The 12,782-nt window shown below is 54.3% G+C and overlaps 1 protein-coding gene across 2 annotated transcripts in view; it reads left to right on the forward strand.

Moving 5' to 3' along the window:
- The window catches only part of EPHB2 (EPH receptor B2), a 143,152-nt gene that overhangs the window by 80,156 nt on the left and 50,214 nt on the right, over nucleotides 1-12,782 (forward strand). For both annotated transcript variants that reach the window (XM_051637365.1, XM_051637366.1), the window contains exons 4-5: nucleotides 8,171-8,326; nucleotides 10,746-11,081. In XM_051637365.1, coding sequence (XP_051493325.1) covers nucleotides 8,171-8,326; nucleotides 10,746-11,081 — 492 coding nt within the window. The remainder of the gene's footprint in view (nucleotides 1-8,170; nucleotides 8,327-10,745; nucleotides 11,082-12,782) is intronic.

A 12,782-nucleotide genomic window follows, 5' to 3' on the forward strand; every position in this document is an offset into this window, starting at 1 on the left:
AGTTTTCCATCAGTGCAACTTTGATGTCACCACTTGCTTGGGCTGCTGCTTAAAACATTGGGAGCCTTTCCCTTAATGGTTAACAAACCACCCTCCGGAGGCAGAGCCTCCCAGGCAGAAGCTTTGGGAAACATTTAAACAAGACCAAACAAAGTAACATCATGTGAAAGTCCTAAATTCTTCTGGAGACCACTTGAGGAAAGCTGGCTTATGGTTTAAAGAACTGCTCTGTCAGTATGAAGTTGACATCTGTTGCAAGAGGACATGCTGTTTGGCTGAAAGGCATGTTTTAAAATAGCCAACTAAAATCAGTTCTTGTGTTGGAAGGAATCTAAAGCAGAAACACCACCACCAAAAACCAACAACAACAACCAACCTACGGTGTTTCAGTCAGAGGCTGGAAAACATGAGTCCATCCCCTGCACCAGAAGAAACAAGGGACTGGGTAAGGAGAGTGTTGCATTTGGTGTGAATTCTGGCATCTAAATGTGGAGGGACAGCCTGGTGGCTCAGCCCCTGGCCTGGTGAAGCACTCCATGCTCCCTGGGCAGTGCTGCCCTCCAGCTCCTGAAGATCCAGGTCCCTACATGTGAGACAAGATTTTGGGGTTGAAGCTGCTCAGCTGCTGGCAGCCTCCTGATCTCCCTGTGTGTTGGTACTGGGATCAGTGCTGGGCCAGCAGCACCCAATGTCCCCAGGGTGGTGGATGAGCTGCATTCTCCAGTGCTCCTCAGGTGTCTGCAGGACCGGGGATGCCCAAAGCATCTGCTGCCACTGGAGCTGTGCTCCTGACCTGTGAACGTGCCATCTGGTTTTGGCCTCTGGGACTGAGCTGTGGACCATCCCCTGGGGCTGCAGTCCCCCACCTGATGGACATACAGCTCCATGGCTCCTTTGGCTGGGGATGTCCTTTCCCCTTGGCTGTCTGCTGAATGGCTCTACCAGGAGACGTGCCAGATTATGGTCTTCACCACCCATACCCTGCAGACCCTGGCAGCTCCCCAGCCCCCCCCCCCGACTTGGGCAGGGACAGAAACGTTTCCATTGCTCTTGAAGAGCCCCATGACAGCTCGGGGAGGCTGAGCCAGGCTGGGCAGGTAAGAAATTCCAAGCATTTCTCCCTGTCAGCCAAATCCCATCAGTGCTGATGGATGTGCTGCCCAGGCCCAGCTGGCGGGGGGACCTGCAGGTGTGCCTGCCCGGGGGGCTGGGGGCTCACCCCATGCTGGAGATGACCTTTGATACTTTGGGGTAATGTTTTTAAACTGGAAGAGGGGAGATGGAGGGTGGACTTCAGGAAGAAATTATTTCGTGTGAGGGTGGTGAGAGCCTGGCCCAGGTTGCCCAGGGAAGCTGTGGCTGCCCCATCCCTGGCAGTGTTGAAGGGCAGGTTGGATGGGGCTTGGAGCAGCCTGGGCTGGTGGGAGGTGTCCCTGCCCATGCAGGGGGTTGGGACTGGATGGTCTTTAAGGTCCCTCCCAACCCAAACCATTCCACTGTTGATTTGTCCCATGGTGCCAAAAGGATGTGTCCCTGGCCCGTGTGGTTTTCCTGGTCTTTAGAGATGGGTTGGGATGGGCTGAGAACAGCCTGGTTGGAGAATTGGGGACCTGTTGGAGCAAGTCCAGAGTAGGTCACAAAATGATCCAAGGGCTGGAGCAGCTCTACTCTGGAGCCAGGCTGGGAGAGTTGGGGTGTTCAGCCTGGAGAAGAGAAGGCTCCAGGGAGACCTTAGAGCAGCTTCCAGTGCCTGAAGGGGGCTTATAAGAAAGATGGGAAGAGACTTCTTAGCAGGGCCTGTAGAGGGGTCAGAAGGGACCTCTGAAGATCATCGAGTCCAGCCCCCCTGCTGCAGCAGGAACACCCGGGGCAGGTCACACAGGAACATGTCCAGACAGGTCTGGAAAGTCTCCAGAGAAGGAGACTCCACAGCCTCCCTGGGCAGCCTGTCCCAGGGCTCTGTCCCCCTCACAGCAAAGAAGTTTCTCCTCCTGTTGAGGTGGAACTTCCTGTGTTGTCACTTGGTGCCGTTTCCCCTCGTCCTGTCACAGGCACCACTGAACACAGACTGGCCCATTCCTGACACCCACCCTGCAGGTATTTGTAGACATTCACCAGGTCCCCTCTCAGTCTTCTCCAGACTAAGCAGCCCCAGGTCTCTCAGCCTTTCCTCATCAGACAGATGTTCCAGTCCCTACATCACCCTCGTAGCCTCTGTTGGACTCTTCCCAGTAGTTCCCCGTCCCTCTGGAACTGGGGAGCCCAGAACTGGACACAACACTCCAGATGTGGTCTCACCAGGGGGTTAAAGAGGAACATTTGCATTGTGACTTCTTCCTTTATCGACAGCTCTTTAACCCAGGTCACAGCAGTCAGCTGAGCACCACGTTCCCCTTCCATTCATCTCATTTAACCCTGTCTTCCCTCCTGTGTTTCTCAGCTCTGCTCTCCAAGTGCTGTCAGAGCTGCTGGCAGTGACAGCACCTGGCAATGGGATTAATTGCTTATCTCAAGGATGAGGTAACAGCATCAGCTGCCAATTGAATTGATCAGGAGGGGCACTGGAGGACCTGTGTGGCCCCAGGAAGGAGGGGTCCACGATCCTCTCTCTTCCAGAGCGAGCAGCCAAGTCCAAGGGGCCTGGGTGTCCCCACCTGCCTTCTGCTCTGCAGCCCTTGGAGGCAGCACTGAAAGCTCTTCCCTCCAGCACTGAAGTGTCCATGGAGAGGCCATGGCACAAGTGTTGGCAGATCCAAAGGCACTGGGCAGCGTTGCTCCCTCACTGAGGTGACAGACACCTTGGGGTGAGGGCCTGTGGACAGGAATGAGCAGAGAATGGGAAACTTTTGCAGCTGAGACAAAGTGAGACCTGTTGGGGTGCAGAACTGAAAGCAAGGCTCGGGGCACAAGTGGACAAACAGGGAAGAATGGCAGAAAAGTAACAGGGTCGTTACCACGGCCACCTCATCAAGAGGAAGGGCGTGGTGGATGGAAGGAGAAAGGGGGAGATTCAGAGCTGGTTGGACATAATAGTCTTCTGCACAGGACAGCATCATAAGTACCCCCCTGCACACCACAAGACCTAGAGGTGCAGGTCTGGGGTCTGGGCTCCAGCCTCCCACTTGCAGTGGGGCTCCCACCAGCTTGAGCTCAGGGCAGCCAGAGTGTTTAGCTGAACCTGCCCCAAGGAAGGAGATCCACCACCCCTCTGTGACCTGTCCTTTGGAGAAGGAGCTTTTCCTAACGTGCACCCTGAACCTGGGGTCTGTGACCCTGCTTACAGAGTCTGGCACTCTGAGAAGCGTTCGGGTCTGTTTTCTTTGCATCTGCACCCAAACAGCTGCAGCTGCAGTTAGATTCCCCATCTTGCCCCAGTGAACCCATCCCAGCTCTTTCCACCTCTCCTCTCTGACCATCTTGGTGACCCTCCACTGGACTCTGCTGTTCCTCATTGCCCTTTCAACTGGGCAACCCCAAACGAGCCGTGGCAGCATCCCCAATGCCTGGCAGGGGAAAACACCCCCCTGGCTGTGCTGGCTACACTCCTGGCATGACCCAAGACGTGGTTTTCTTGAATCTCCATAAAAAACAAGTCCCTGGCACCCTCTGGGTGTCGGGTTGGTGCCAGGCAGTCCCGTGGTGTGTGTGTGTGGCCAGAGGTGCAGGGTTTGCAGGGTGCTGAGGGGGGTGGTGGGAGCAGGGCAGGCTCCAATAAACCCAGGGGAGGGTGAGAGGCAGGATGTGACCATCTCCAGGTCCTGCAGCTCCCAGGATGCTGACGCTGCCAGAGCCAGCCTGCCGGTCCTGCCTCCGGCCCCGGGGGGAGAAGAGAGGCAGCTGGGAGATAAGGTTGGGATTTAAGAGCCTTGGCAGATCCCAACTGACAGAGCCAGGGCTGCCTGGTTTCCATCAGCCGTTAAAAATGCCTCGCTCGAGTGGAAAGAGCCCTGCTGCCAGGAGAGACAAAGCCAAGGAGCTGAGGAGGACCCTTCCTCACAGCCATTAGCAGGGCCTCGAGGTGCTGGTTTGGAAGCTTTTATTGCAAGAGAGAGCTGTTTGCCCTGAGCTGTTTGCAGAAGTGGGCTCTGAAGGCCAGGGCAGGCTTTGCTGCAGAGGAGCCTGTTTGGAGCCTACTCAGCTCACACTGGATTAATTAAAAAGTTGGTTGGAGAGACAGGCAGTGGGACATGGTGCCAGCAAACAGGGGAACCCCTCTGCGGCCCCTTCTGCACATTTTGCCAAAGGCTTTTCCTCCAGGCACAGCCCCTGGGTGTCCCTCTCTGCTGGGCTGCCCCGGGGCAGGCAGGGCCCTGGGGAAGGAGGGCTGGAAGCTGCAGAAGGTGCCTTCCCTCCCAGATCCCTGGGGTGATCCTCCTGCTTGGGAGGGCAGGACCCTTGGTGGGTCCTTCTCCATGGTGTTGCCTCCACAAAACACACACCTTCCCAGGCATGACCATCTTTCCATGCCCTGGAAATGGGTGGATGTGGACGAGGATGCCCTGCACAGCTCAGGCATTCCCAGTCTTGTTGGGGAGACCTCCAGCCTCTTAGCAAACCCGCTGCTGTCTCTGTGCTCCATCCCTGCTCCATCCCTGCCTGCCTCCAGCAGGGAGCCAATTAAAGGTCCATATGTTTCCCATTAGCATCTTCCAGTTGGTGCTGGGGATGCAGGATCCACCACCTGGGAAGCTCCCCTGCTCCAACCACGGGGCCAGAGCCACTCTCACAGTAATTGCCCTCCTGGGATGAAGGATGCTCCAGTAAAGTAGGAATTGCTGTGCTTTCACTGTTTGGATCCCCTCTTTCCAAGCAGCATTTTTTAGGGATGCTCTGCCCCTGCACCTCTAAGGGAAAACAGCATGTCCAGAGCTGCTGTCACCACCCGGAGCAGAAAACTGGGGTGTCCTGGTGTCTTCCAGCAAGTGGTGAGAACATCCATGCTGGTTGAGCAGGAGGGGGTTTAGCCCCCTGAGTGAAGATTTCAGTTTTGATTTGCTGGAAAGAAGAAATTGGGTGGATTCCATGTTAAAAGCTGTTTTCTCACCCACAGGAAGACCCGGAGGGACCAAAACAGTTTTGAACACAATGTTTGTTTATTTTACTTCTGGAGGTTGAGAGGGAAAAAAAAAAAAAAGGACTTTGCATCAAATTTCAGTGATTTTCTTGTCTTTCAGCATGATTTCAGAACATTAATCTTGAGAGAAGTTCTGCTTTTTCAGGGTTATTTTATCCCACGTTGGTGTGCAGGACCTCCTGGGGAGGAAGAAAGTTGCCTGAGCTTCTGGCTGTGTTTTGACAGCACGTGTGAAGAGCTTCAGCAGCCCAGCTTGGTGCTTTTGGTGGTCAATCATCCAGCAGTGCATGCAGAAATGTTCCTTGCAGCCGTTGGCCCGTGCCAGCCCAAACCTGGGGCTGGTTTTTTTCTTGTCTCTGGGGGCCAGTCAGTAAATCTCAGCAGCAGAGACACATTTTGGATGCATCTCTTGATGCAGAAGAAACCTTGTAGGCAAGTTATTTTTAAAATAAGCCTGAGGAAGGTGAAAGGGGCCTTAAAACACCTTGGATCAAATGACTCTGTGTTTCACCCTGGATGCCAGACTGGTGGAATTTTCTGTGTTGGTCTTATCATGTTTCAAAAATGGGTATTAGTACAGGGAGCCTGTTATCATTTCAGCTCCAGAGCCACCATCACTTCTCTATAACAGAGGACTCCACAGCCATCTCCTCTGCCACCAGCTGAACACCCTCTGAGATGGGTTTGTCCTGAGGGACGTGCTGGGATTGGGTCAGGAAATGGGATTAGGGGATGGGGAGGGTGGGGAGATCCAGGACCATGAGGAGAAGCCAATTTCTAAGCAGATCCTTTGACTGCAGGAGGCAGGAGGGGCTCTGCAAGCAAGAAAGGCTGATGGTATTTTGCACGACAGCTTTTCCTTTTGGAAATTGAAGTTGGAATTTTGAAGGAAGGGAGATGAGAACTGAAAAAAAAACCCAAACCAACCCACCACCTTTTTTTCCCCCCCCCCCCCGAAGAAAAAAAATAGATCCTACCCAGTAACAGCTCTTGCTCCCAGCAACCCTAAGCCTGTGGTTTTTTTCCCAGGCTGTTGTTTTTATTTCTGATCTGCCTCATTCCTGAAAGCTTTGGCAGGAAACTGAAGGAGAAGTTTGTTGAGCTCCTTTCAGTGCAGAAAGCACCTGCCACCCCCAGGCTCTCTGCTCTGCACCAAGAATGAACAGCAGTGGAAAGTTGCAACCCAGAAGAATCAAGGAGAGCCCAGTTGGGAGGTGATTATGGCCCAGCTTTTGCTTTGGCCTCCATAAGCCCTGGTCTCCAAAAGGACTTTCTGGTGGTTTCATGTTGTGGTGGTATTTTTAGTCACCTGTGCTGGGTCTTTTTTAGTAGTGTTTTTCCCGTGGTGGTCCAGCCTTCAGCACCATCTGCTGCAGGTTCCAGCCTCGCCCACCCTGCCTGGCTGAGCACTTGTTGCCATTGTTGAGTGGATGTTGCTGATGGACCATCTTCTTCAGCTGGGAGGGGCTTAGGGGTCTGAGCCTCTCAGGATGCTGCTGCCAGTCGTGGCTGAAGTGACAATATGCTTAGGATGTGGAGTAGTGAAGGCAGCGAGTGGCTGTGGAGAGGTGGAAAACAGCCCTGAGGAGAAGGACTTGAGGGTGTTGGGTGATGAGAAGCTCAGCATGAGCCTGCCATGTGTGCTGGAGCCCAGAAACCACCCGTGTCCTGAGCTGCATTCCCAGCAGTGTGGGCAGCAGGGCCAGGGAGGGGATTGTCCCCTCTGCTCTGCTCTGCTGAGACCCCCCTGCAGGGCTGGGGCCAGTGCTGGCGTCCCCAACACAAGAAGGACGTGGAGATGTTGGAGTGAGTCCAAAGGAGGCCATAGAGATGATGGGAGGGCTGGAGCAGCTCTGCTCTGGAGACAGGCTGGGAGAGTTGGGGTGTTCAGCCTGGAGAAGAGAAGGCTCCAGGGAGACCTTAGAGCATCTTACAGTGCCTGAAGGGGCTCCAGGAAAGCTGGGGAGGGACGTGGGACAAGGGCAGGGAGGGATAAGATGAAGATGAACAATTTCAAGCTGAAAGAGGGGAGATTTAGAGTAGATATTAGGAAGAAATTCTTCCCTGTGAGGGTGGTGAGAGCCTGGCCCAGGTTGCCCAGGGAAGCTGTGGCTGCCCCATCCCTGGCAGTGTTGAAGGGCAGGTTGGATGGGGCTTGGAGCAGCCTGGGCTGGTGGGAGGTGTCCCTGCCCATGCAGGGGGGTTGGAACTGGAAGATCTTTTAGATCCCTGCCAACCCAAACCAGTCTGTGATCTCATGACTCTCATGAGACAGTAGGACCAGGGAATGATAACTGAAATTCAATAGACTTGAGGTGATGCAAATGGGAGAAAGCAACCCCAGTTTCACACACACACATGCACAGAGGTGGGCTGGGAGTTGGCCTGATGTCTCTCAGGAAGGAAACCTTGGGACAATCCAGCTGGTACATTGGTGGTTCAAAAATAATTTGGACATTGCTAATTAGGGGAAAAGAGTGAAGAAGAAGATAATGAATGTTGTTAGGCAACTTGCTTGGGGCATGACCGAGGTTTGTGCTTCCTGAGGGGTCATGGAGAAGGTGTGTGGTGAGTGAGTGTTCATTGCCACCACAAGTGTGAGATGGCATCAGAGGAGGTGGCAGATCCAAAGCAGAGACCAGCAGTTACACCCTGGGACTCTGCTGGGTAACTTAGTGGAAGAAGCATCCCAGAAGGGATGGTAGGTGCAAAGAGTCTGCCTCTTGGGAAGTCCCTGAGCTATAAATTATTGGTAGGTGGGATGGTCTTGTGGACAGTGTCTGTTCCTGGCTCGTGCCCTGCTCCTTGGGTGGCCATGACCCCCTTTGCATTTTGTGGGAGGCCCTGAGAGGACCCTGTTCTGTGCTTGTGGCTGGGGAACACGGGGGGAGGTGTCTTCATCAGGACCTCATCTCTGCCTCCTTGGAGCCTTCAAACCAGCTGCTTCTTCTCCACTGTGTTTACTTCTAATTGTCAGGGTTTGGCTTTGGACTGGGCAAAGCCCCAGAGGGTGTTTTCTGGCAGCACTGCCAGGCTCGGGGCATCCCTGCCAGCCCTTCTCCTCCCCCCTCACCACATCTCTTGGTTCTCTTCCAGGTTGCCCATCAGGGATGTTCAAGGCCAGCCAAGGGGATGAAGGATGTGTCCACTGCCCCATCAACAGCCGGACGACTTCAGAAGGGGCCACCAACTGTGTGTGCAGAAATGGATATTACCGGGCAGATGCTGACCCTGTCGACATGCCCTGCACCAGTATGTGGGCTCTGGGCAACTGGGGAGAGGCTGCGTGCAACTGGGAGAGGAGGCGCACGTCAGTCAAAGCACCAAGGGATGCCTGACAAAGCAATCTGGTTTAGTGGGATTTGGGAGGAGGCAGGAGGGCTCAGGGCACCTTGTGCTTTTCCCCCTGTGCTGGGCACTGGGGAGGTGGCACCTCGAAACCTGGGGTCAGTTTTTGGGCCCCTCAGGACAAGAAGGACATGGAGGGGCTGGAGCGTGTCCAGGGAGGGGACACAGAGGTGGGAAAGGGGCTGAAGCAGAAGGAGAAGGGTCTGGAGAACTTGTGAGGGGCAGCTGAGGGAGCTGAGGGTGTCCAGCCTGGAGACAAGGAGGTGAGGGGAGACCTTCTGGCTCTGCACCTGCCTGAGAGGAGGTTGGAGCCAGGGGGAGTTGGTCTCTTCTCCATAGTAACAAGTGGTGGAAGAAGAGGAAATGAACCTCCAGTTGCTCAGAGGAGGTTCAGATTGGATATTTGGAACAATTTCCTCCCTGAGAATGTTGTCAAAACACAGGAACAGACTGCTCAGGGCAGAGGTGGAGTCACCATCCCTGGAGGGGGTGTAGATGTGGTGCTGAGGAACATGGCTTAGTGGTGGACTCAGTAGACTTAGGTTAATGGTTGGACTGGGATGATCTTCAAGGTCTTTGCCAACCAAACTAATTCCATTATTCTATCCTTGCAGCCATCAGTCTTTCTTGCCCTGGGTCAGTCTGCCCTCAGGAGCATTGCACGGGCCAAGAGGACAGAGGTCCAGGTGGCTCTGTGCTGTTCTAGGCAGGGGGTGACTTCACCTGGGGCTGTACCTGGATGAGAAGACCTGTGTGTTGGCACAGGGGAGATTGGTGCAAAGGCCAGGAATAAAAAACACTACCAAAAAGACTTGGTGAATCTTGCTGGGGATGCCACGTAATCGGATGAGCCTGGGTTAAGAGGACTGGTCTTGTTCCTGCTCCTGCCTTTGGTTGTCCAGCTTCTCCACACATCCCTGACAGCAGGAGAAGCACCAGACTCAGGGCTGCTGCTGCAGTGTCCTGGCTGGGGATGGGGAATAGGATGGGGAAAAGATGGGGAAAAGGATGGGGAAAAGGATGGGGAAAAGGCTGGGGGAAAGGATGGGGAAAAGGATGAGGAAAAAGTTGGGGAAAAGGATGGGGAAAAGGTTGGGGAAAAGGATGGGGAAAAGGTTGGGTAAAGGACAAGGAAAAGGTTGGGGAAAAGGCTGCAGAAAAGGGTAAGGATGGGGAAAAGGATGGGAAAAGGATGGGGAGAACGTTGAGGAAAAGGATGGGGAAAAGGTGGGGAAAGGGTGGGGAAAGGGTGGGGAAAAGGTTGGGGGAAAGGATGGGGAAAAGGATGAGGAAAAGGGTGGGGAAAAGGTTGGGGGAAAGGATGGGGAAAAGGATGGGGAAAAGGTTGGGTAAAGGACAAGGAAAAGGTTGGGGAAAAGGCTGTGGAAAAGGGTAAGGATGGGGAAAAGGATGGGAAAAGGTTGGGGAAAAGGGTGAGGAAAAGGTTGGGGAAAAGGATGGGAAAAAGGATGGGGAAAAGGATGGGGAAAAGGTTGGGGGAAAGGTGGAGAAAATATTGGGGGAAAGGTTGGGGAGGAGGATGAGGAAAAACATGGAGAAAAGGATGGGGAAAAGGTTGGGGAAAAGGATGAGGAAAAGAATGAGGAAAAGGTTGGGTAAAGGACAAGGAAAAGGTTGGGGAAAAGGCTGCGGAAAAGGATAAGGATGGGGAAAAGGATGGGAAAAGGATGGAAAAGGGATGGGAAAAGGATGAGGAAAACGATGGGAAAAGGATGAGGAAAAGGTTGGGGAAAAGGTTGGTGAAAAGGATGGGGAAAGGGTGGGGAAAAGGTTGGGGAAAAGGATGAGGAAAAAGTTTGGGAAAAGGTGGAGAAAATATTGGGGGAAAGGTTGGGGAGAAGGATGCGGAAAAACATGGGGAAAAGGATGAGGAAAAGGATGGGGAAAAGGATGAGGAAAAGGATGGGGAAAAGGTTGGGTAAAGGACAAGGAAAAGGTTGGGGAAAAAGCTGTGAAAAAGGGTAAGGATGGGGAAAAGGATGGGAAAAGGATGGGGAAAAGGTTGTGGAAAAGGATGGGAAAAGGATGAGGAAAAGGTTGGGGAAAAGGTTGGGTAAAAGACAAGGAAAAGGGTGGGGAAAGGGTGGGGAAAAGGTTGGGAGAAAGGATGGAGTAAAGGATGAGGAAAAGGGTGGGAAAAAGGTTGGGGGAAAGGATGGGGAAAAGTTGGGGGGAAAAGGATGGGAAAAGGTTGGGGGAAAGGTAGAGAAAAGGTTGGGGAGAAAGATGGGGAAGAGGCTGCAGCTGTTGCTGTGGCAGGGAGCAGGGCTCTGGCTCTCACACCTCTCCGTTCCCTTCGCAGCCATCCCCTCTGCCCCCCAGGCCGTCATCTCCAGCGTGAACGAGACCTCCCTGATGCTGGAGTGGAGCCCACCGCGGGACTCGGGGGGCCGGGAGGACCTGGTCTACAACATCATCTGCAAGAGCTGCGGCTCGGGGCGCGGCGCCTGCACCCGCTGCGGGGACAACGTCCAGTTCGCCCCCCGCCAGCTGGGCCTGACCGAGCCCCGCATCTACATCAGCGACCTGCTGGCCCACACCCAGTACACCTTCGAGATCCAGGCCGTCAACGGGGTCACCGACCAGAGCCCCTTCTCCCCACAGTTTGCCTCGGTGAACATCACCACCAACCAGGCGGGTAAGATGAATCATAGAATCATAGAATCATAGAATCCCAGGGGTTGGAAGGGACCTCGAAAGATCATCCTGTCCAACCCCCCCTGCTAGAGCAGGGTCACCCAGAGCACATCACACAGGAACGTGTCCAGGTGGGTTTGAATGTCTCCAGAGAAGGAGACTCCACAGCCTCTCTGGGCAGCCTGTCCCAGGGCTCTGTCACTCTCACAGTAAAAAAAAAACTTCTGATATTCACCTTAAACCTCCTGTGCTCCAATTTGCATCCATTACCCCTTGTCCTGTCAATGGTCATCACTGAAAAAAGCTGAACTCCATCTTCTTGACACTCACCCCTTACGTATTTGTAACCATGGATGAGGTCGCCCCTCAGTCTCCTTTTCTCCAAGCTCAAGAGCCCCAGCTCCCTCAGCCTTTCCTCATCAGGGAGATGTTCCACTCCCTCCATCATCTCTGTGGCTCTGCCCTGGACTCTTTCCAGCAGTTCCCTGTCCTTCTGGAACTGAGGGGCCCAGAACTGGACACAATACTCCAGATGCAGCCTCACCAATGCAGAATAGAGGGGGAGGAGAACCTCTCTTGACCTACTAACCACCCCCTTTCTAATGCACCCCAGGATGTGGACCCGTCTCTCTGGCAGGGCTGGAGGGGGAGGAGAGGGAGGAGGAGGTGGGTTGCTGTGCTCCTTGCTGCGTAATGCTGGTGGTGACCAAAGGGGCCGGCAGCTCCTGGATCGATCCCGGACCTTGGGTGTGAAAAACACCCCTTCTTGCAGTGAAAAGCTGGAGTGTGCCCCGAGGCAGGGCTGCCCTCCCCGTCACCTCGGCAGAACAGCTCATGTCACGGTCCCCCGATGTCTCAGCATCCCTCTCCAGCACCAGGCACCTGCCTGTTTCGGGGGTTGTTGCCTGGGAGCATAAAATCATAGAATGATCAGGGTTGGAAAGGACCCCTGGAGATCGAGTCCAGCCCCCCTGCTGCAGCAGGAACACCCAGGGCAGGTCACACAGGAACGTGTCCTGATGGGTCTGGAAAGTCTCCAGAGAAGGAGACTCCACAGCCTCTCTGGGCAACCTGTCCCAGGGCTCTGTCACCCTCACAGCAAAGAAGTTTCTCCTCCTGTTGAGGTGGAACTTCCTGTGTTGTCACTTGGTGCCGTTTCCCCTCGTCCTGTCACAGGCACCACTGAGCAGAGACTGGCCCATTCCTGACACCCACCCTGCAGATAGTTGTAGACATTCACCAGGTCAGATGTTCCAGTCCCTTCATCATCCTTGTAGCCTCCGTTGGACTCTTCCCCGCATCTCCCTATCCCTCTGGAACTGGGGAGCCCAGAACTGTTTTCACACCCCTTGGGTTTCCCACCTGTTCAGAGTGTTGCAGACACAGCAGCAGCCACTGCTGCCAGCTGACCTGCTCCAGCCCCTGCTTCTGCTCCTGCTGCCTGAGGTGGGAAGGGAAAATTAGCCCCTGCATTTGGAGACACTCTGCAGTCTCTGCACTGACTGCAGAGGAGGCCAGGGTGGGCCATGAAAGCACAGGAAAGCTGCACAGAAGAGGGGCTAAGAGATATGGGATGGCCATCTGGAAATCTGCTCCAGGGCCTCTTCCACAGCAGAGTCACCTCTGCATGGAGAAGACTAAGCAGAAAGGGTTTCATCTGGGGCCTCCAGCTCTGTGCTGGCCTGGGTGTTTGCTGCTCTCC

Source organism: Apus apus, chromosome 20 (assembly GCF_020740795.1).
Source record: "Apus apus isolate bApuApu2 chromosome 20, bApuApu2.pri.cur, whole genome shotgun sequence".
Classification (NCBI taxonomy): domain Eukaryota; kingdom Metazoa; phylum Chordata; class Aves; order Apodiformes; family Apodidae; genus Apus; species Apus apus.